The sequence below is a fragment of the Sardina pilchardus genome, chromosome 13 (genome assembly GCF_963854185.1).
Source record: "Sardina pilchardus chromosome 13, fSarPil1.1, whole genome shotgun sequence".
NCBI classification, from domain to species: Eukaryota; Metazoa; Chordata; class Actinopteri; order Clupeiformes; family Clupeidae; genus Sardina; species Sardina pilchardus.
In genome coordinates this window covers 20,184,754-20,209,364 of record NC_085006.1, presented here as the reverse complement: position 1 = coordinate 20,209,364, position 24,611 = coordinate 20,184,754, and the positions used below count along the sequence as shown (strand labels likewise).

Genomic DNA, 24,611 nt, shown 5'->3' with positions numbered 1-24,611 from the left:
TGCGTCACGCCAGAGGCTGCAAGGCGAGAGCTTCAATCTGGTATGATCTAGTATTGATCTGTCATACTCCCGAAACCAGACTCGCGGTGATCAAAGCTTTTAATGTTGACAAATACTGGATCACATATTCTATATTCCCACTCATCATGGCACAGCTTAGGATAAAAGAGCACCCAACAAAATAGCAGGGACAGTAGCAGTGTGACACTATCAACTTGAATACGACATATACTGTAAGGCTCTTTCTGGAAGTGAGAGGGAACAGTGTCAATGGGGAGCCTGAACAAGGACTAAAATGCTTGTCTTGTAGTCACTTCTACACACTTAATCCTTTTGACATGTCACAGTCAGAAGTAAAAAAAAAAGTGAGGCAAGGACATAACAACACACACACACACACACACACACACACACACACACACACACACACACAGACAATCTCACACTCACCGACAAATATACAGACACACAATGGGGCGATGATGCCTTAAGATTTCCTGGGAGGCAGACACAGATTTTGACATTGTACGGTGTGGTCTTAAGCTTCTCTGAGTGGCTGTCACACACACACACACACACACACACACACACACACACACACACACACACACACACACACACACACACACACACACACACACACACACACACACACACACACACACAGGTATCACCACAACTGGGCTTTAGGATTGTCTGAGTCTCTCTCTCTCTCTCTCTCTCTCTCTCTCTCAATTATGAGATGATTTTCAATGTATCAAGATCGCTCTTGTCCTTGTTTTTATCCATAGACACAAGCACTTAGAATTAAATTCTTTTTTCCCATTAAAAGTTTTAATTAAACAGCTTTTTTAAAAACAAAAATAATGACTCACATAAATAAAAAGCTGTCTTCATTTTCAAAGTTGATCACAAAGCAGTATCTGTGAATCCTTAATATATCATTAACTCACTGCGCTGTAAATAGCCTACAACTTCTCCTGTATTATGCTCTTCTATGAGGCCCACAGGACAATTCAGTGACTGTCCCATAAACACAAAAATGCCTATTAGCATTAAATAAGTATTAAAAATGACATCGAATTTGTATGTGAATGGAGTATTTTACCTTGTTCTCTGATGCTAACTAACGTCTGTCAAAAAAACATGCTCTGACACTATTTTACACGTCCATGTACAACTATAATTAGGCTGGGGAATAAAATGGCCCATTTTAGCAGATATTTAGTACCACCTCATGTTTATTTGGTACCCACATGAATAATTAAGTAAGCCTTACGCTGACTGGCTGCCTTGCAGTCAAAGACAGCTCACAGCAGGCTCCAGAAACTTCTACCTGGATCTCTAACGCAAAGTGGCAATGTAACATGAGCAGGAGGACAGAGATCAGGGCGATGGTTTAGCATCACAGTCTGTGTTTAGCGTCACACTCTAGTGCACGTTTCCCAAAAAAACATAGTTGCTAACTAAGTTAGCAAAGTTTTCCCAAAACCATAGTTGCTAACTAAGTTAGCTAAGTTTTCCCAAAACCAGTTGCTAACTAAGTTAGCTATGTTTTCCCAAAACCATTAGCAACTTTGTTGGTTGCAATGCAATTTCCCATTGCCAACCAAATAAGTTCCGAACAGTTTAGCAACTATGGTTTTGGGAAACACACCCCTGATTGGCCTGTTTTTAGTGGTGATTTCTAAGTTGGAGATCTGCATATGATGGAGGAACCACTGTTTTGAACTTTGTGCCCACGCACCAAACTTCCACAAAGTAGCCTATTACGTAATGGTTTTCTATGGTATGTCTGTTTTAAAAGCGTAAGCAAATCTTGCTGTCGGCAGAGGGATAGCGACAGAAAGACATGTTGAAATGTTCCCGCATTTTGGGTGAGAAACCTGGGAAATCTCCCTTATTTCCAGTGCTCAATGTTGACAGCTATGTCTAGGGGGAGCTCTATAGTCTCCAAAAATACCTGAAACATAGTACACCTTTAAAGTTTTCAGTTGTGGTAAAATGCCCTTACCTAGCTTGGGCCAACTGAAAGACCCCAGTAGAATGAGTAATGCTACTAGTGTTATTTCAGCATTATCTGTAAAGAGGCTTTTTTTCATTCATCATTACCATTGTATATCACAGAGACATGGATTTAAATTAGGCTTATACCCATTATGCTGGCTGCATAATATTTCATTACACTGTTGAAAAAATAGATTACTCAATTTCCCTGCATCAATGTAGAATCCCAAACACACCCAAACACACACACACACACACACACACACACACACACACACACACACACACACACACACACACAAACACACACACACACGCACGCTCACACACACACACGTACACACACACACACACACACACACACACACACACACACACACACACACACACACACACACACACACACACACACACAACACACACAGACACACACACACACACACACACACACACCCACCCACCCAAACACACACACACACACACGCACCGCACACGCACACACACACGCAGAGCAAATTTCAATGACTAGCAATGAGGCCTCAAGCTTCTCTAAGAGCCCTCCAGCCTCTGTGACCTCTGACCTTGCACGATGAGGAACACCTGAGAGGTGCGGGCGCGCGCCTTGGTCTGGATGGAGCATGTGTACTGGCCCTCGTCGTACACGTCCACCTTCTGGATGCGCAGGCTGTACTCCAGCTGTCCCTTGGTCACCAGCTCCACGCGCGGGTCCAGGGACCACTTGTCCTGGCCCGCGAAGATGATGTTGGAGCGGTTGAGCCAGGCCACTTTGGACACTTTGTCATCCACGTAACACCTGTAGAGACAGAGAGGAAAGGGTTACGGGTTACAGTGGTGCACGCTTTTCATGTCAGTCTGCGTACTGTACGTACATGCAGTGCATACAATGGCAGGAGTCACAGTACTTCCCAGGGATCCTGTTGGTGTGTTGAGAAACACAAAGGGAAAAAAAGATTGTCCAGCGGTAATCATTCCTGAGCACTGTAAGTAAACACTGCCTCTTAAGAAGATTCAAATCTCAGTTAGAGGTAGTTTTCCCTTGGGTGGGCACATAAACATAGCCTGACGACGTCATACTCAATTCTTGTCAGAATATGAAGTTCCCTGCAGAAAAAGGATGTAGGCGGGGCTAAACTTCGGTCTGGCATCCAGGGTAACATAAACAACCCAAACATCGCAAAATAAATTGTCAAACGAATTGTCTGAATTGTCAAAAATGCCCCAAAAGCGTCCTTAGCCTATCGACGACCTGACACGCATCCACACACCATGGGCCACCACAGCACAGTCATTTTGCGCCTCGCAGTCTCTCTCTCTCTGCGGAGGCAAGATGGGAATGAGGTTGGATGGACCCGTTTGCTGGACGAAGGCTGGAGGGCTTGTGCACGGAACAGAGGGGGTAGAGGGGTAGAGGGGGTAGAGGGGTGGGGGGGTAGAGGGGTGGAGGGGTAGTGGCGTAGAGGGGTGGAGGCGAGGAGGGGTGGAGGGGAGAGCAGTGTTTTGCAGGAGTAAGACACGTTGGTGTGAAGCACTAATGAGACGGACATGCTAGTCTGCCAGACGGCGGACATGACAGCCTCCAGCGCGAGGGAAAGGGGGGCTGGGAGTGTGTGTATGGGGGTCGCAGGCACCAGCTGTACAGCAGCCAGAGAGGAACCCAATAAGTGTTAGGAAGAGATATCTGGCGCTACGCTTACACAGCGGCCTATGCCCTACACACCAGTCAATCCCTGCTGCAGGCAGCGACTCCCCCCCTCCTCTCTCTCTCTCTCTCTCTCTCTCTCTGTCTGACAAAACAGACTCGGAAATTAAAGTTCACCCTGAGCGCCAAGCCTAATTCAAAGACAGAATGGCAACTTTCCTCTTTTGGTGTCTACATGCCCCAGATCTATTTTTTCCTTCATTCTCTTTTGAAGACTCAGATTATTTCAGGTAAGGCCCTGAATTCCCAGTTTTAAAAAAGAGAAGACGCTTGGTAAGAGAAGTTTGTTCACTTCCATATCAGGTAAAACTAGAATGTGATTAAATGTAAGGACTTGCTGAAAACCGGAACTGAAGACATCCTGTTCATTAAAAGGGCTAGCCTGGGCTAAAGCTAATTAAACTCCTGACTACTGATAAATGCTGGAGGTGATACTGCATTTTGGAGCAAATGAATATTCAGATACTATGAAGGACAACATATGCAAAGTGGTTTCAACTGCCAAATGAGGCTTGTATGGAAGAACAAGCTGCAACGTTTTGATTTCTTTGAATTAATGGAGTTCAAGAAAACAGCTACTATCCACCTGTCTAATTAATGTTGCAGCAATTTGCCAGTAAAATCTAAGGCGATCAAGCGAGGCTTTCATATGACTGTCATAGCGATGCCGTAACAGGAGTATTTTAAGATGACAGTCAACACTTCTGACATGTAAATGTAAATGAGAACTATACCAAAGCCAGGAATACATCACTGGGAAACAATGTGCGGGATTAGATTCAGCAATACTCTACGACCACAATAAAAGCCAAGCATCCTCTTCTTCTTCACCTGTGTGGACCGGTGAATGTCCAGCATCTTTTAATTCCAAATGAATAATGAACTCTAAATGGACATCAGAAATAAGCTCCTGTTGGAAAAAAAAACTGCTCCCTCCCACCATCATGTCTCTGGCTCACTTCAAAAACCCATTTCCACAATCCCTTTTCCATCACACTCCAAACCCCTCTGCAGACTATATGAGCTGTGCAGGATGCTTGACTTGACATCATGTGTCAAGTCCCTGCAGTCACCTCAAGTGATGCACCGGCTCAGCCATTGCACAGCTGATTATCATTTCCCACACAGCAGCCTTGCAATTTCCTTTAGCTGACAAGCAGCCATTCACACACATACACAATACATATACGTATTAACATATGCATGATCGCTTTCAACACCGCAGCTTAGCAATTTCCATTGCTTGACAAGCGGGCCATTCACACATAGGCACAATCCATATATGCATATTAACACATTCATGTTCCTCACAAGGTACTTAAAAGTTTAAATGCTCATGAACCTCATTGTTGGGGGGGGGTCAGTCTCAACAATGTGACACACCACTATAGGATAATAATGGCACTGTTATTGTTTAGGCGGTATCCCGGTATCACGCTGGCTGTTGTCTGTAAGCCTCTACTCATTATCTAAATTGCCCTCAGTGTCACAGGCGTCTTCAGAGGTAAAACAGAACAAACAGTCGAGTGAGTCACTCGGTGCTAAATCCGTCTGTTTTCAGGGGGCAGAAATCCTGAGCTGAGCTGAAGGGAGAAGCACTTAGGAACGAGAAACAACACAATCCCCCACTGCCTTTTATTCCCGTCTAAAACCTCCTTTAGTTGTTCTTGTGTTTGATCTGAATGATGAAACGCGGCGAGCAAAGAAAAGAAAATAATAATCCATTCCGGTTTTAACGGGTTCATAATGCAACGAACAGTGGATGTGTAACGGCAATTACAAAACCTCTGTGGTTATGCATGGTTTGGGCGAAGGTGGAAATGAGAGAGCAAGCACAATTATGTTCTGTCTCAAACTGTTGCTATCTTGTCGAAATGTGCTAATCTTCTTCCCAGCAGGACCACAGGGCAGGACCACATCTGCCCCACACACACCCTTTTCTCTCTGGCTACTCAGACGTCCCTCTGCTTTTGTGTGGACACACTTCAGTGACCTTGCAATAACTTCGGCACCTCCGAAAGTGCAGCTGAGAAGCGGGCATTTAAAAGCTTCCCCTGCACTTCTCTCCAGTACCCCTCAGTCTCGGGCAAGATGGCAAAGTGGCATCACTTGTACTAAAGCCTCTCCCATCGTTCTCCTCTAATGGCTTTTAGAAGTCAAGTTAAGTGAATTGTGTATATTTACATTTTCATCGCAAGACCCTGAATTGAGACACGACACACGGGCTGACCGAGTGGACAAAAAAGTGGTAGCTGGATGAGGTTTGGGTAGAGACATGTCCACTTTGAGCCATGTTTTTTTGTGACCATGTTGTTTATCGTTGCTGTGGGACTTGAGTGTTTGCTGACTTCTCTTGGCCAGAGATGACAGCAGAACAGGACAGCATGGGCGACAGACTGTTACAAATTTGATTGTGCAAAGTGTTTCTTTTTTTCCCATGAGACATGTCTGTCTGTCTGTCTGTCTGCCTGCTTGTGAGACACACAGACAGACAGACAGATAGACAGGCAGAGTGCGAGAGAGAGATGTGACTGTGACAGCTCTTCTGAAATGTGCTCAGAAAGATACACTTCTCAAACCTCATCAGCAAGCACCCTCCGCTCATATCTCTGACAGGATCTAGCTTAATGAATGTTTATGAGGGGATCATTTAGCTGTCACCTCCTCCTTGGGACATAATATGCTGATCTGCAGATCCTTCACACTTCACTACCCACTTATCAGTTTTCTCACCCATTAAGACTCAACAAGTTAAACAGTAATTCTTGTCCATCTGTCAAGGATAATGACTTATGTCATAACAAAAGTGAATTCTTCTGTTCTGTTATTCTCAACTGAATAAAAACATGGCAGTGAGTAGCCTTCTGCAGAAGAAGTTTGAATGGCAACATCTCTATAGTTGATAAGAGCAACAACAACCAACGATCACCACGGCAACACATTCACTGACAACACCCACTGCTGAAATCATACTTTTTGATAGCTAGCATACTGGCAAGTCATGTCAAGTGAAACAAACAACAGCAGCAACAACAAAAAAACTACACCAGCTTAAAAATAGAGAAAATGAGGTTGTGACAGTGAGGGGTGAGCAGGTAATTAAGGACATTTGGATTTTCGTCTTGCATAACGTTTCTGCAGTATTAGGAAAGTAGGACTTTTAAATAGGGACTCCTAGGAAGAATTAAATGACCATACTGTGTTATTTGAAGACTAGCTCTGGCAACACTGTACCAAACAGTCATGCCAATACTGCACCTTTGAATACAAGGGCATTCAAGAGATAAGAGAGAACAGGAAAGCCTACAATTCAGCTTTGTGGTAACACTAAAGCACTCTGTCGCATGAACGCTATTTGTTTATCCAGCAAATAACGTTGTCCACAGACAAGGTAGGTAGAGTATGTTGCATGATTTTATGAAAGTATGATGTATTGGTACATTGAAGGAAGTCAAATTTGTAGTTTCATAGGTCTTAAGTCTCATATATATATACAGTATATCTATGTATAGCCTAATAATGATGCAATCCCTTCCATGGACCACACGGTTCAGTAAAGCACAATATGATGATGCAAGAGACGAACCTTGAATGATACTGGCAAGATTTTTCTGCGACGTTTCAGGGGAATATATTAGCTCTGAAACAACTCAGACTTTGTTTCATTTACAGAGAATGCCAGTTTCCAAGATGGACATCAGTGAAATTGGTTCTCATTCACAGACTCATTGAATAAATATAAGTGTTGGCAATGCAGAAGATCTCAAAGTCAAATTTGAAATGCCAATCCATATATTTCAGATATGGATTCTCTGTTGCATCATTTGTCTTCAACTACAAGACTGCAAGATAATTCTGATCATTAGCTAGGCCATTAGTTTTAAAACCGCCATTAATTGGAGTCATCGTTTTAATTGCAGTCTGCTCATTAAGTCGCTAAAGCAGAAGTAGAGCAGCCGAGAGGCAAATACTTGTCAGTCCCAACAAATACTAAAGAAAAAATAATATCATATATATTCATACATTTTTCAACTTTCTCTCCAGTGTCATTAAAATAGTCAAGAATATCAGGGGAGTTAGAGAGTGTGACTGAGGAGAGAGGGAACGATAGATTGCTGAGGCAAAACAAATGAATCGTTATCCTTGCCTGTCATGATCAGCAATTTAAAAGAGTTTCTGGCACTCTTGCGCGGCGTATCTACATATCTGACACTAACAATGTATAATGAAGGTGCCCGATAATGATCCAGTAATGCAAAGAGGCTGCTGAGATATCACAAGGTAAATCCGTGGACTGTGCTATTAATTGGCTTCTTTTTTGGTAGAAATGTGTGTGTGTGTGTGTGTTTTGTGCTTCTGTGTGTATATGTGCGTGTGCGTGTGTGTGTGTACCCATGTGTGTGTGTGTGTGTGTGTGTGCTTGTGTGTGTATGTATGTGTGCGTGCGTGTGTGTGTGTGTGTGTGTGTGTGTGTGTACCGATGTGTGTGTTTGTGTGCGTGTGTGTGTGTGTGTGTGTGTGAGAGAATGGGTTTGGGAGGTAATGGGGCTGCCTCCACCATCAAACCAACTGGTCCATAAGATAAAACAGCATCTGCCGGAAAGCTCTGCATCGTTCTGTGTCTGAGGTAAAAAAGAACAGGCTTCTGTCCTTCCACTCCATTTAATGTTTCTCATTCACTTTCATTATTTTTGTAAACCTTTGTCAATACCAGATGGAGAGGGAGTATGAGTGATTTTTTTGTTGTTTTAAAGAACTTCAGTAGGAGTAAAAAAAAAGTTATTTTTTTCACTACATGAAAAGTCACCACAGCAACAAAGTCAAAGTCTTGTGGAACATTTGGCTGCATGTGTCCTCTATGTCAATACAAAAGTCAAGTTTTTAAGTAAAAAAGCCCCTGCTGCCTGCTCTAAGGACCATGACAATGCCTTCCTCCATTATCGCATCCCAGCAGGGAGTGCTCTTACAACGCCACGCCACGGCTCTAAAAACCGAGTTGCACTTAAGGGCTTTCTGCTTTCCCGTTCAGGTGTCTTTTTCAAGATTTTTACTGAGTGAAATCACTGCATCAACTATGCTGGGGTTTACATGAATTCTTCACCTGACCATTAATTATGCATTATTTCTCACTCTCTGAATTATATCTCACACTTTAGTGTTTTTACCCCCCCTGATGTTTTACTAATGTTTTGGAGTGTTTTAAATGCAATAGAGGCACAACACAAAGTCCTTCTCTCCACTTCTGATTCTGCATGCATATCAACTGCAAACTGGTTAAGTTGTTGTAGTAGCAGTAGACAACACAAATAAACATCAAAGTCCTTTGCAAAGTGGGGGAAAAAAACAAATAAAATGTCCTCAAAATGTTGTGTTGCCAAACACAACTGTGAGAGGCAAGGACTTTAGTTTGTGTGCCAGTTCCTCTGGTCTTAAATATGACATCTCACTGGCAATGCTGGATAGCGTGAAGACTATCAAGATTACATCTGTAGGGCTATAGCATGCCATTAGTCAGTGTAAAAACAGGACAGCGTGATGTGTGTAGAATGATTGTTTTCCAAGGCCATGACCAGGATAAAAAAACAACAACAAAACAATAAAGAAACACAGAGACAGCGCAACAGCCCTGTTGGCGTTTAGTGTGTTTTGGTCATTTAAATGCAGTGCAGTGTGGGTCTGAACACAATGGGCCACAGCAGGTGTCGTGTCGGAGCAGAATTCAACGCGCTCTTGCCACCGTTTCCATCCACATTCTGAGTCCTTGCATGGATGCACACTAGCAAAGAAATGCCTTTATTTCAGCGTTAAGCTTGGCTTGAGGTTGCCTCACGGTGTTGGCTTATCTTCAAGCAACAAGGGTGGGAAAAAAGGGAGAAAAATCAGCAGGCCCCAGCTTGGCCAATTTCCTCACTTGTCGCAGGGGTAGCTCCCAATTGACTGTGGAACATGCGGCCTATCACTTTTAAGTGACAGCCAAACGCGTAATCGCTTTTCCACTGGCCGCATGCTGCTGTCGTCTTTCATAAGAACCTCATCCACAAACTATAACTACTTAGGCCTAAACGCACTTGTAAGGTGACGACACACCAGGATGCTCTCTGGTTTTCTTGTCTGTCTTTTTTCTTCTTCTTCTCCTCCGGTTTCCCAGCCGCCGAGCACAACATGGGGCCAAACATCACAGACATAATCCATCTAACAGCATCAGGCACAGGATTGAGAGGGAAAAACAATGACTCTTTTCACTGAGAGGAGGAGCTTCTCAAAACAATATTAGAGGGCACGGAGATAATGTCTGTTTTCTACTGGGTGCACGACCATGAAGTGCCTATTTGTTCATGTGGATGAAACAGGAAGTGATAAAGCTCTCATTGTGGGTAGGCTGGTGACCATAATCACACTGTGAACACACACTTTCATCATGTGAATCAACCAGGCAAAATGCTCCACCCACAGTGTATAGAAAACAAAGGAATTGTCTAATTACAATAACATAATTTTATAATATATCTATCTATCTATCTATCTATCTAGATAGAAAGATAGATAAATATATTGCCGCATAAAATTATGTTATTGAAATAATACAATTCCTATACTGTATATATATATACTGTATACTATACATACACACACACACACACACAAAATACTGTAAATATAACTACTACAGTACTCCCAGGGTCACACCATACGTTCTTTGTTTACTAAAATGTAAACAACTTCTCTGATAATATTGTTGATGAAGGATTCAGTTGAAGGATTCAGTTGTAGGTATCAGTATGCAGGACTGCAATATTGCTGATTCTATAGACCAGAGTCTAAAGACAGCTGTGCTGGCTGTATGGTATTTAGATAAGCTAAGCCTTACGATATACAAATGCATTATTATCAAGTCTGAAATTGTTTGTGTTTTGTATTGTGTGAGAAACCCACCTCCTACACTCTCTTAGTGGACTAAGTCGCTCTGGTGGCCCTGCTGGGCAAAGAACAAAACAAGGAGATGAATGTGCCTCAAAGCAAATCTGACAGAATCACACGTACACACACACACAAACACACACACACACAAATACGTAGACACAAACACACACACACACACACACACACACACACACACACACACACACAAACAAACACACAAACACACACACACACAAACAAACACACAAACACACACACACACACACACACATAGACACAAACACAAACACAAACACACACACACACACACACACACACACACACACACACACACACACACACACACACACACACACACACAAACAAACACACACACACAAACACATGCACACAGAGCTTCTCATTCACACCAGCTGGGACACTGAGGGGAGCTTGGACTGAATGATCGCCTGAATGCTGATTTCCACATTGTGTTGCAACCAGGGGCAAAGCTATTCCATGTGACTCCGGCTTGATTTGTTGATGATAACTCGAAAGCAATCCCAGTCTTCCACCCCATACATATTGCACCGCACGCCGCCAATCTGCCCCTCTTCTATTTGCCTAGCTGACTGAAATCATCTATGTCACTGTTGATTAGTCGAGCGCACCTTCTTTCACTAATCAAGGACATTTTAATTAAACTACCTTTAATCACGCACGCATGGAGCGCCGAAGACACAGAAGATGATAAGACGTTGGAGCAGGAGCAGAACGAAAATTCCCTGACTCACAGGGATAGGAGTTATTAGGAATGCGATACCGTACGTGCGATACATTTTAAAGGAAAAGTGGATGGAAAAAAAGATGAGTGGAGAGTGCTTGTGGGCATCGTGTGATGGACACGTCTGTGAAGGTGAGCTGAGGATCAGCGCATTCTCGGGCAGGTTCATGATGATGGATTTTGGGTGAGCGATTTCAAAGCACTTTGTCAGGGTAACCCATTGCAGAGAACACAGTTAATCATGGTGACAGTTCCATGCTTTATGTGTCAACTGGAGGCAACTGGAGTTCGAGGGACAAGGACTTCACAGGGTAAAATATTGTTATTTTAAAACCTGCCAGGAGCCATCCACCTCAAACTTTTTTTTTTTTTTTTTCCACTCTCGCACTCAGCTAGTAATATTTGAAGAAAATAGCACAACAGCTTGACAGACCTGAATGACTGTTACGTAAGGTTTCACAGCCGTGAAGGTCAACATGTGAGACCACACAGTTTTGGGTTAAAACTCCAACAAGACAGGGAGTCAGCCGTGAAAGGCGGTCAAACAAATATATGTTTTTCTTTTCAACTAAATAGAAAAAAATATATAAATGCTGTGCATCACTGAGAAGCATGGAGAGCAATATAAGGCTAGATATCTGTCTCCAAATTGATCTAGAGTATTTACAAAAATAAACTGTGATGATAGGCTAATCTTTGGCTTTTGCTTGTAATTTGCATTGCTATCAGAGCCATGGACAGCTTTGCAATAACTCAATTCTGGATTCCCCCACTAAAGTAATTTACGGAATCTTCAATCCATGACTGAAATAAAATGGCTTTGCTGATGTGTTCTCACCCAATCTGTCAGGGGCTGTTTAGATTATTCAATCAATAGTCAAATGCAAAATTGTGTGCTCTGTGAAATAAACGCACACTCTTAACAAGCCAGTTTCATACATCAGCAAACGCTAAAGTCACCATCAGCGACACCTGTACACTGTGCAACTAGCCTGGCCCTGTCCACCTAGATCTTCTTTCAGGGAGATCTAGTCTGGAACACCATAGTTCATAACCATTTCCCTCAGACAAGAAAAATGTCAGGCCAATCAGCCATGAAAGGGGAAGACGAAACTGAAACTTATTGTGATAAATTGAGAAAAAGCAACACCTACAAACGGGAAAAAAGCAGTTGGAAAAATGCAGAGATGTATTTACAGCAAAGGTAGACCCATATACATTGCTTCCTGGCTGTTGATGCTATTTATTGTCAGTTTGTAAAATATGGGTAGACCCATATACATTGCTTCCTGGCTGTTGATGCTATTTATTGTCAGTTTGTAAAGTTTAGGCGAGGTAGGAAGGAACATTAGAAATCTCTGATCAATGGGATCAATCTCTGATCAATGTGGACCAATGATTTCAAAGTTGCAAGATGCATATGTTTCCCAATCGAGTCTACAGAATCTATTCACTTCGTGAATGAGTTTGTATTTTTTCCAGGCTACTGTACAACACCATCTGAGTTAAAAAAAGAGAGACTTAATTTGACATTGTCCAGAGGGCTTTCACCTCCGCTTGAAATCACCCACTGATAGAAACCTCAGCTAGGCAGGCCTTTGAAGTGGGGACCAAGTTTCAGTATGCCTGTGATGAGCACAACATGCTTCTACAACTGCCAGCGAATCACAACGGAGAGTCTAATGGGATGGCGAATCCCCATGGGGCGTGCCTCAACTCCACTCTCTCTTCCTTTCAACTGTTTCTTCACTTGGTGAAAGCCACTGCAGAGCGCTATGTGTGTTTTTTTTGTTTTTTTTTCAGAGGGGAGGACGAGAAAGCGAGAAGTAAGCGCAATTATCCCGGACGAGCCCCCAAAAGGTGAGCGACGCAGAAGGAGCTGCTCTTTATGCCGCGGTGCTTGTTTGAAGGCAGTTTGAAAAGCTCCGGCAGCTGCTGTCAGCCTGGCTCCCGAGCTGCATTATTTATCTGGGGAGACTGTCGTGTAGGCCGCCGCGAGGCTGAGGCAGAGGGAGCATGGCGTGCTGATTACCCGCGGACGGTGGTGGCAGCATTCGCAGCCACAGCACCCGCAGCGGCGGCGACGACGACGACAGCAGCAGCAGCAATGGCAGCTGGCCGGCCCGCTCCAGCATTGAGGATAGCAGTTAATGAACCTTCCGGAAGGAAGAGAGAGGATTCACAGATTTCGATAGAGCCATCATTGAAGGCATTTTTCTAGATTGAAAAAACAGAGAGGTCGGGAGAATAATCGGAGGGTGGGACAGACGAGAGAGAGAGAGAGAGAGAGCAAGAGAGAGAGGAAAATACAGATAAACAAAGAGCGTAAGAAGCAAAGGAAGCTGCATAGACTATAAAGCAATGCCATTTTCCCCTCAAACATCAATTACCCAGGAGCAGAGTTTTGAGCTCTTCCTGTGGAACATAATGATAACTTTTGCCTAAGCCTCTGCTTTTATCTCAGTCCTTTGAGCTGAGCCCTTGATATCTACCCTTTTCTTTCAAGCAAAGCACCTACAGATGGTACGGGTTGAGAATGCTCCTTTCTTTCCCGCACATCGGGACTCCCGAAGCATCGGGACTTTAATTAAAAGTGCAACCGCAAGGGGGCAACATAAGACCGCCCTAATAAAATGAAGGTTCGGCTCATACCGGAAAACACGGAAAAACCCGAAGACACCGCGCTGGTGACAAGCAGAGAAAAGAGACATCACGCTCGGCATGTCAGATTGCAGTTTCAGAGTTTTCGAATGTTTTACAGCGTACCTCACAGCTGGCTCTCTCACTCGACGTAGCCTATAACTCAGTCAGTCCAGCAGAGATGCCAGAGCAACGTTTTGGTCAATGGAGGGGGAGAGAAATGCTCCGCATATCCGTCTCATTTAATCCGTCTCATTTAATCATTAAAATGAAGGTGATGACTGGCGAAATTATAATCAAACGACGTTTCAATAAACCATTGTTGAAATTAATGAAAATGGTTTTAGAAGCCTTCAATTCAACCTGAAAGACTCGATAGGCAACCTTAGATTAATTCATTAATTCATTACGGTTACAAGACCGCATTTCCGTGAATAGGCTATTATTGTCAAGGCGAAGACGAAAGAGATGGACAAGATGGACATTAAGGCTACATTTATGCTAGGAATACTTAGAAATGTGTAGGCCTATAGGCTATTTTAAAACGGAGGCATGTTCATTTTAACCGGCGACGCTGGGTAGCTTACCCAGCACTTTATCACAGATTTTGTCCCCACCACTTTTGACAACTGAAAATAAAATGTATTTAACAGAAATATCTTTAATAGGCCTACATGCCTATCATGTCACTTTACTTATAACCGTAGGCTACATGCATGGAGAAGATCGCACATTTTGTAACATTGTAACAATGAATGGTCAGATATGCGATAGGGCAGTGAGGGTGATTCATTGTAACCATCGACTAGTAGGCCTAGCTCCGCAAAATAAGTTTCTAGCAACTTAGAATATATGGATCTCGTTATGCATGTTCATGTTGATTCAGAGATAGACATAGACTACCGTGGGCTACTGTGCGTCAATATAACAGCATTTTATCATGTGGTGAATTAATGACTAACGTCAGTTTAACATGTCAGAACTTTTGATCGGCGTTTCAAGTGCATGCCGCGAATAAATTAACTCGACTGACTGAATCCTTTATATTTCTTGGCTAAGTGCGAAGAGATTGACACTCGAACTGTGGCGTAACTAGTTGAGGCATCTTAATCATACGTCAGCGACCGGGGTTCAAAACTTACTCTACGAACCTCCGGAACCCATTAAGACAAGAGGCATTATTTTATTAAAAAGTTTTGCGATTTTTTTTATGATTGCGATGTCTGCTGAAAAGAAAAGTTAATATGTGAATTCGTGGTTCAGCGCGCACACACGCGCACACACACACACACACACACACACACACACACATTTTTTACATTTACATAATAGGGCTCGGGCACACGCCTTGCATTCTAGGAATATCGCCGCCATTGGTATAACACTGAACGTAATATCCATTCGTTCAGATGCACAAGACAAGAAGCAGAAATATAGTAGCGATTTATTCTTTTCCTCTTGCGATCGTGGGTTGCACTGTTACACCCCACTACACAGCAACATACTACCAAGAAGGCAAAAACTAAGTAACAGGAACACACTAAAAGGCGGGAGTAAATCCATAGTAATCCATAGTAAACTAAGGAGTGAAGCTGCCAATGTGGCTGTGCCCGCGAAGTTTTGATGTCTTGATCCCGAGCCCTGTGTCAGGAAGTGTCTGTCGAGAGAGAGGGGGAAGGGAGGCAATCGTCCTCAATGCCTCATATAGGTAGGCTATAATGTCTAGTGAACTGGTTAGACAAGTGTGGGGGAGGGGGACTGATCGCACAAGACAATTGCTCTTCATGAAATGGGTAGTCTCACAGACGTTTGTCGATGTTTAAACGTAGCCTACTACATCACTTGCGAAATCGTGAAAAGACGTGGCACATAGAATTATTAGGCTACTGGATTTAATATAGCAAGTCCATAGACTTTGTTCATCCTATATTAGCCTATATTAAAATGTAATGTGCTGCGGGGAAGCATTGGGGAAGTCAGTTTAAGTTGTCCTGTAACAATTTGCCTCTTATTATAATCAAGAGTATGCAGCCACTACGCACATAATAGCCTAGGTTATTACCCCATGCAAAAGAAGGCCTTAAGTTAACGGACTGAAGGCCTGTTTACATGTCAAACATGCATTAAATCTAAGAAACGAAAAACACAAATATCATGTATTGTGTCGTAAACAGTTAATGACTTCGTGGCTGGCCACTATGCGCAACTGCATCGCGCAGTGAACTGAAGAATAGGAGGACTGACACTTATTAACACAAAGCTTTGTAAAGCACTAACAACCACCCCTCAAAGTTCATTGTCCATAAGTCCAAACAATAAGTATAAAAACCCGACAATCCAAAACGATAACGAGATCTCCCAGAAACGAAAAACAAGTTTGTTGAGTAGCCTAGTCCTTCCAACAATCTCAGCTTTTGCGTTTGTTAGATAAAAGGCATTCTGTCCTGCTGTATTCCAATGAGAAAAAATCATCCACAAGGTAGGCTAAGGGTCACGGTAATGCAGCATGCAGGAATCTATATACGCACAAAACGAATGAATGGGTTATATCGGCCAAAACGAATGAATGGGTTGGGAGAGTCGTCTGGCTGTGTCAGCAGACTGCAGTCGGTCTCGAGGGGTTAAATAGCGCACGTACTTGAATTTTAATCTGAAGAAGACCACACGGTCGAAACGTCATTCCTTTGTGATAAAGAAAATAAAATCAAATCAAAAAAGAAGGATTTCAAGTGTGCGAACCTTTTTCCATTTTTTATGATTTAGCCTACTCTTGTTCTGCACCTTGACCGGGGATGTGCACAAACTTTTTTACTACACTTGAATTTTAAACCAACTCTTCTCTAGCCTATATCCTATAGCCATACTTTAATAATCAGATGTTATGCTCATTTTTGTAGGCTACACCTCACCGGCAAGCACGCACGCAAATGCTGCTTTTGCACATCTACAATATTGGCCAGGCTATATAGAATAGGCTTTTAGGACTGTATTTTGCCTTCGTGCAACTTTAGTTGTGCTCAATCTAAATTGTCCAATCCAAATATTGTCAGTAAGGATAGGTCATATTACCAAATGGCGAACCTCGAAAATTATTTAGGATATAGAGCCGTGTCCATTACGCATGCAGTTATTTGTTAGGCTATTGTTTTATTTGAGAGTCTACCATGGCAAACATAGTTGAAACGTTCGCTCTAAACTTATGTATTTCCAATCGGCTTTCACAATCAGCTACAGCTGCGGCGCGGCGCAGATGATCGCCATGAAAACTTGCAAATGTCTTTACAGAACTGCTTTCACTTCCCCGAGTCGCGAACGCAACATGCACAACAACCGATATTTAGCAAACACATGTATTTCCAGCTCTCAAAACCGATGAGGTCCAGATCTCAGTGTCCTCATATAGCTGCCTACAGCCATGCATAGTAAGCCTAATGATAGCCTAATAGTTATGACATTAATAGCCTATTAATGACCTCATGTCGGAATGGCACGTTGTTTGAAAAAAAAAAAAAAAGTTAAATAGGCCTAGGCCTACCGCCGAGTGGGGATATGTCGGAATGAACAGCGGATACCAGCTGGGTTGTAAAACATTACTGTAGGCTATTCGTTGATCTTATCGATGCAGTCCTTGCGGCCACTTCTCCCCATCGTAGGACACTTTCTGCTTAGTGTTGACAACACAAAGGCCTTCACGTTGTGTGGCAGTGCTTGCTTGCCCTTCGATCCATCCCAGTTGGTGGTTTTGCACCTGTCCCTGAGTTATAGTCTATATGAGTAAAGCGCTTATGCTCTAACCGCATAATAAAAGAAGCACCTGCAGCAGTGCTTATGGCAAGGCTATTAACACCTGTCACTGAGCTATGGACAACCAGTTATGCTCGAAAATTATCATAATAACAGACACACCTAATTGTATGGCTCTACGTTTAAACACATCAAATTAGCAAGCATTTCCGCAGCAACGTTTGCTTTCTTTTTCTGTCGGTCCGCGGTTGCTTGGTCAATTGCGCAGCAAATTGACCATTACATTACTTATATAGCCTATTTCTTACAACGAAACGCGAAGAAAAAATACGAGGACTGACCATCTCGTTTCTCCGCGTTTCCCCCAATACCATGGCGACAAAGAGAAATAAATATGATTTGACATTTAAGCTGATAGCTGACAAATTTGCCACACAATTCGGGAGAAGCAGCGGACAGGAGCGCCACCACAAGCAAGCACTTCTAGCCCAAATTAACATGGCAACGTTGCCTATGACTAAAGTGTCTAAGTAGGCTAGTCCTACTAATATTACATTTGATTGGTAGCATGTTTGTAGCGCGCCAGTTTACCCATCCCCTACATCAAAACAGCTTAGAATCAATCAAAGAATCAGCTGTGTCGGCGTTAGGCTGTAGGCGATTTTCTATAACCATTTTCATTCATTTCAACAATGGTTCATTGAAACGTCGTTTGAATAATTTCGCCAGTCATCACCTTCATTGTTATGATTAAATGAGATTAAGGAGTCGACTATTGACGGATATGCGGTCTTCATCATTTTGAAATGCGGGATGAAACTTTCTGCCACCTGGTGGTTGTTTGGGTACATTGCCTTAGCCTCGAAAAAAATCGGCTTGACGGCCTGCGGGATCTCTTCGGGAGTCCCGCGGGAGAAGGTGCATTCTCAACCCGTACCCACTGTATGCAGAGCTCCTTTTAACACATTGGCTCTAATAAGGAATGCTGAATAGACACCAAACAAACTGTGAGAATGGCTGTAACTGAATGACCATAACTAATGTATCCACTCTGCAATTAAGCACATTCTCTTTTGTTCATTTTTTATTCCGTGCCAGTTGGAGATTTTCACTGCCCGATGCCACCTGCCTTCAATAAAAGAAAACCTGCTCTGCATGGCAACATCCAAAAAAAAAGTACATCAGAACAACTCTCTAAAAGTTTTAGGAGATTTATTGATTATTATGGGTTGGACAGGGCCTGCTTCCCAATGCTGCTACTGCTTTAGTGATTGACAAGGGAAGACACTTGCTGCCACTGCAGCTTGACAGGATGGACAAGAATACACAATGCAGAGCCCTGACTTGCCTCCGCCATACTTCCAAGTAGGCGAAAGTCTTAAAGTGCTGGCAGCTGGAACACTCTCATGCAATACACTGTAGGCAGAGTCCTGTTTTAATGAAGTAGTGTGTTTGAGTGTCTGCGACGTGGGAATGTGTTAATGAATGATTAAAAATTAAGATGGGGGAAAGCTCAGGGAACCAATTTAACTAGGCATGTCTGGAGTCCATACTTCACTGTAAGCTCTGAGGTGTGAATATCCACAACAGGGACTCTTTGGATTAGGTTATATGTTACACATATAAAAACACAGGCAACAGTGATTAGAGTGTGCATGATGTGCAACCTTATGTTTTTATGCAGTGCTATTCTACAGACTTCATTTAATGGATCAGTGTTCTTTGAAAAATACAGTATCCAGTCTAAGGCAATCTAATGTCTTATTTTCCAGTGAAACAAATGGTTTCTCTTTAACAATATGCCTTCTATGGTAATATGTTTTTGTTTTTTTTAAGTACAGTCTATATACACATAATTTACCTTGCCTGTGTGCACTTAACATTATGAACATACACCTATCTGCACAAATATAGGCCAACTTACAATGAGTTATAGACTGATGCAGCAGGCTTTGAGAATGGAGCTCTGTCATTCGGCTGTCATGACACCTCAAAGGCAAAGAGCAAGTGACAGGGCAATGGGAATGGGAAGCTTGCAGCTTGTAGTCATGCTCTAAAGAGCATGAAAATCCCCCTAAAATACACAAAGCCAGCAGGGCCGGGGATTTTGCACATGTCTATATTATATAATAGCATTAGAAACGAAAGACTGTCAGCTGCCCTGTTGAAGTCCAACAGCGTTTGTGAAAAAGCTTGATAGGCACTACAGTTCGGTCTTTTGTCCGCAAAGGGTGGAAAACAGCATTAGACCGCTGTGCTTGTGCCTTCACAATGATTTTTGTGTTACTTCTTTATTCCGTTGCATTTTTTTACGCAGTGTGCATTCAACCTCCTTACAACTGTTCTCAACGGAAAGCACAGAAGCTTCCAGAGCTGAACCTTTAACCAATGATAACCAAGGACATATTGTAGGTGATATTTCACCTGTCAAAACCACAAGGTCATTTGTCATTTCAGTACTAGGCTTTCATTGTCATCCTGATTCTTCTCGGTACAGCATCTATAATTCATTTTGGGTAAGTACTTTCTCTTATGGCTGCTACTGTGAGACAATATACCGAACAATGGTTCACAGACAGTGCTGCTATCAAAAATTCATACACGTGCTCCCATTCAAAAAGCTGTTTCAGATCAACGCGGTAAATCATGAATGGGGCTGACAGAGGAAATCACTGTTACAAAAACACTCTGCACACACCATTAGGTACCCTACACAGTTTGGAAAAGAACTATAGTAACAGAAACATGAATGCTAAAGCCAAAACACCTCTATATTGTCTCAGTACTTTCTGAGACCACATCTGTTTGATCTTCACCAATGTCATATGTTTACTGTGGGTTTACATGAGCTGCTCCCATCTAATAGATATGGAAGCGTAAGCGTTAAGTTCTCCCAGGAAGACTCAATACTAATTCGTTCATTACTTGTTTTGATCAATCACCGGTCTGCATCAGTCTTTAAAATGACATGTCTTCGCACCTGCCTGATGCTTTCAGGTGTCGTTTTTTTTCGACGTTGCCACCCTCCCTCCTTAACCACTGGCAGTCTGGCCTTGTCCAGTGTCCAGGAAGTAGGTTCCGCCCCCTACCGTCATTCCGGCAGGATCTGCAAGGGTCTGCACACTCAGTGACCAGGACCTTTGTAAATCCTTTGATGGATTAAAACATGTGTTAACTTTCATCATGCCTCCTGGAGTCTTTCTGGTAGAACTGTAATTCAAAGTAGAAAGTCGCACAGGATGAAACGGAAATAGCTTGCTTATTGATATAAGTTTAATGAGTCTACATTCTTTGAAAAAGGCCTCCCACACGAAATAAAAGAACCAAGCATGAGGTGGGCTACAAAATGGTCCTTTTGGCTCGCCGCTGTGAGGCGTTTCACTTGTTTGTTTGTTTCCTTGTTTGGTCTCTACTTCATTATGTCGCCCCCTACTGCTTGCTGGTTTCCATGGAGGAAGACACTGATTTAGACTTCAGAAGTGTTCTCCAGCAAAACAAAACAAACAAACAAAAAATATTTCTCCTGACTATTATATAATATCACAGTTATGAGAGTAGTTTGGGCAGATGCTGAAGGGTTGATTTTTATAAGTCCAAAATTCCCCTTGTGAATAGCTGGTATCTTCATTTCCCTTTTGTATCATTCCGGAGAGTTCACTTGACATATGCAGGCATTATATAAAACACCCAAGACCCAGTTAGGCAAATTTCAGTTCCCCTCAATCTTAATCCACTGAAATGTTAAGTCTGCCGGATCTATCCCAAAATACTCTTCCAGAGGGGGTCAGCAGAGTCTTCTGCCTCATGGGTCAGTCGCTATTGGACAAAGTGTTGTCACATTGCCTTCGCGCTGCACTGCCTGCTTTACTGCCTAGAGGTGAGCTTTTGGCATACATTCCCACCCAGCTATTGGCTGACATTTATGGATCGGACATTCAGCCATCAATCCAGAGTCAATCACAGGGCAGACGAATGGAAGGGTCACTCACAGTAGCACTGGCAGGGGATAAAAAATAAACAACAACCTTGGGGTGGGGGGGGGGGGGGGTATAATGTAAGAGTGACAAATGGCATTCATAGCCCTTTCGCTTCGAGTTGGAGGGTGCAGTGGAAAGTCACAAAGAAGGGTGCATCCTTTTAGTTAGAACGCAACAGGGAACTTGAGGTCAACGGCACAGCTGGATTCACCAGCATGCAGCTATGGGCAAACTGCCATGTGTGAATTATGATGCTGAAACTGTCAGAAAAAAAGGGCTGTAGAGTGGGTCTTACGGGGATGCTACAGTACCCTGGGCGCGTAACTAAAGTGCTCCGCACGCATAGTTGTCTGCTGTAAGAATTAACTTCCACTATAATCAAAGGAACTGGCTACAACCAGAAGTGATAGCGGCACAAACGTTTAAAAAATTCAGACCAGTCTTCTGAAACTATTTTTGCGCTAGACAAGCAAAACGCTTCAGTTGCGGACCCGCTGTAGCTACAGAAACAATATATGATATGATTATGTGAGAAACCGCCCTGGCCAGCTTCACTTGTACAGTGTGGACTGCCTCATGAATACTCCCTTCTCCACCGAGAGAGATCTTATCCTGCCAGCAGAGATGCGTTGAGACTAATAATATGATGCATCACAGGCTTGAGGTTTGATAGTAGGATGACGAGTGAAGAATTTCTTTTGGTGATAAATGGGCAGTTCAGAATAGATTGATGGCCCTCAGCGGCTGATCGTTTTTCTATTTTTTCTTCTTCTTCTTCTTCTTCTTCTTCTTTGGCAGTGGAAGGTGTAAATAAAGCATACAACACTCGGGCAGAATTTACACAATCCTCACACCGCGCCAAATGTAATCTTATCCCGAGGAAGCCTGTACATGGATAATTTGTGGATAATTTACTTGACAAACTTAAGTCAGAGCACGTCAACAGGGGGAAAATATTTTTTTTCCCTCACACACACACACACACGCACACACTCTCTCTTACACATACACACTGTCACACACACTCACATGCACTTAATGCAGTATGTTTTGCATGCTGACATTTCCTCCTCGTCTCCTCTTCCTCAGATGAGTTCTCGGCATGGTCACGAGTTCGTGTTAATGTGCCTTATGGGCATACTCCAGAACTACTGCAGAGGCTATCCCACCCCTCCACAAGCCCTCTCCAAATCCTCAACTCCAACTACCCCAACCTCATTCCTACATAACCACCCCCCCCCCCACCTCCACCAATCCTGCCTGCCATTAGATCGTACTTAAGGGGAAGTCAACATTAAGGCGGGAGGGTTTCCTCCTACTCAGACGACAGTATGAATAACCCATGAGCTCTTTTTGGAAAATGCACTCCTCCAGGGCCAGACTCTATTTCTGAGCGTGCCGTCATCGTTGTCTCGCAAAGCCCAGGTTTTCTGTGTGGATGAGCGCGGCGTTCCCCCATTCCCCCCCCCCCCCCCCTTCTCAGCCAATGATTAAACGCATTAGCGGAGGGGAGGACTATCTCACTAAACGTGCTAAATCCTGTTTGTTCGAGACACATTTCTTTTTTTTTTTTGCTCCACCCTGTAACTGTGACTATTTGTGTGTGTGTGTGTGTGTGTGAGACTGACTGTGTGCGCCTGCACATGCATAGGGTGTTTTTTTGACAAGAATGTGCTCCGGCATGGAGTCGAATCGATGTCATCAACAATCCACCCTGCATATTCTTAATGCATTTAAATGGGTTCCTTGCTGTCGGTTGTGGGCTTGAGAGAGAAGAAGGAGAGGACAAGACGATGTGTGTGTGTGTGTGTGTGTGTGTGTGTGCGCCTTGCGTGTGGCACGGGGGTTGTGGTTCACAGAGGGGGGGTTGAGAGATGCCTCTCATTTTGTCACACCCTCAGTGTATCATTTCTCTTCGGGGCTGCCAGTGAAGTGACTCTGAGAGGTACAAAATAAATAAATAAAAACAACTTAATGTGTGGCACACACTTTAGTGCCTCAGAGGGAGACAGCGAGAAAGCGAGAGAGTGAGGGAGAGAAAAGAGAGAGAGAGAGAAAGTAAGAGAGAGAGGGAGAGAGAGAGAGAGAGAGAGAGAGAGGTGGTGGTGGTGGTAAATGACTGATGGCTGTGATGTGTTATCAGTCCACACTGGGATGACAGTGAGGGGAGGAGGGGACACAGTTTCATATCCAATATCCTTTATGTCCCTCAGGGGCCAGAGTGAGGTGGAGGGGAGGGCGCGGGATGACTCGAGGAATTAGCATAGCAATTTGCTGGGCTACATGTCCTGTGATAATCAAATACGAGAGGGCTCCACTCCGCTTTCTTGTGCTTCTGCACTGGGCTTTCCTCTGCCTTTGAAGCTCAGCATCATGTTCTCTAAGATTAAGGTGCCTTTATCAGTACACTACCTCACCACACACGGACAGTCACGTACACATACAAACCCACACTCACACACACGCACACACACACACACACACACACGCACACACAGACATACTCCCTCCCACACACACACACACAATCACATCCCCCGTGCCACGCCATCCCTCCACTGCTTTTAATCCCACATCAAGAGAAGAAAAATACATGACCAGGTGATGATGCCCCCACCCCCTCCCCCGTGCGTGATTTCTGCTCCTGGCATTAATAACACAGAGGATTCTCTCTCTCTCTCTCTCTCTTTCCCCCCCCCCCCTCTCTCTCTCTCTCTCTCTCTCTCTCTCGCTCTCTCTCTCTTTCTCTCTCTCTCTCTCTCTACCTCTCCATGGAGGAGCTGAAGGAGAAGTGGAGAGGGAGCCCAGTGTGACTCTTTGTGCCTGTCTGCCTCCAGTG

At 43.5% G+C, this 24,611-nt stretch overlaps 1 protein-coding gene across 2 annotated transcripts in view; it reads right to left on the bottom strand.

The window, feature by feature from the left end:
• Positions 1–24,611, bottom strand: part of lsamp (limbic system associated membrane protein) — a 401,092-nt gene that overhangs the window by 40,905 nt on the left and 335,576 nt on the right. For both annotated transcript variants that reach the window (XM_062552904.1, XM_062552903.1), the window contains one exon: positions 2,589–2,821. In XM_062552904.1, coding sequence (XP_062408888.1) covers positions 2,589–2,821 — 233 coding nt within the window. The remainder of the gene's footprint in view (positions 1–2,588; positions 2,822–24,611) is intronic.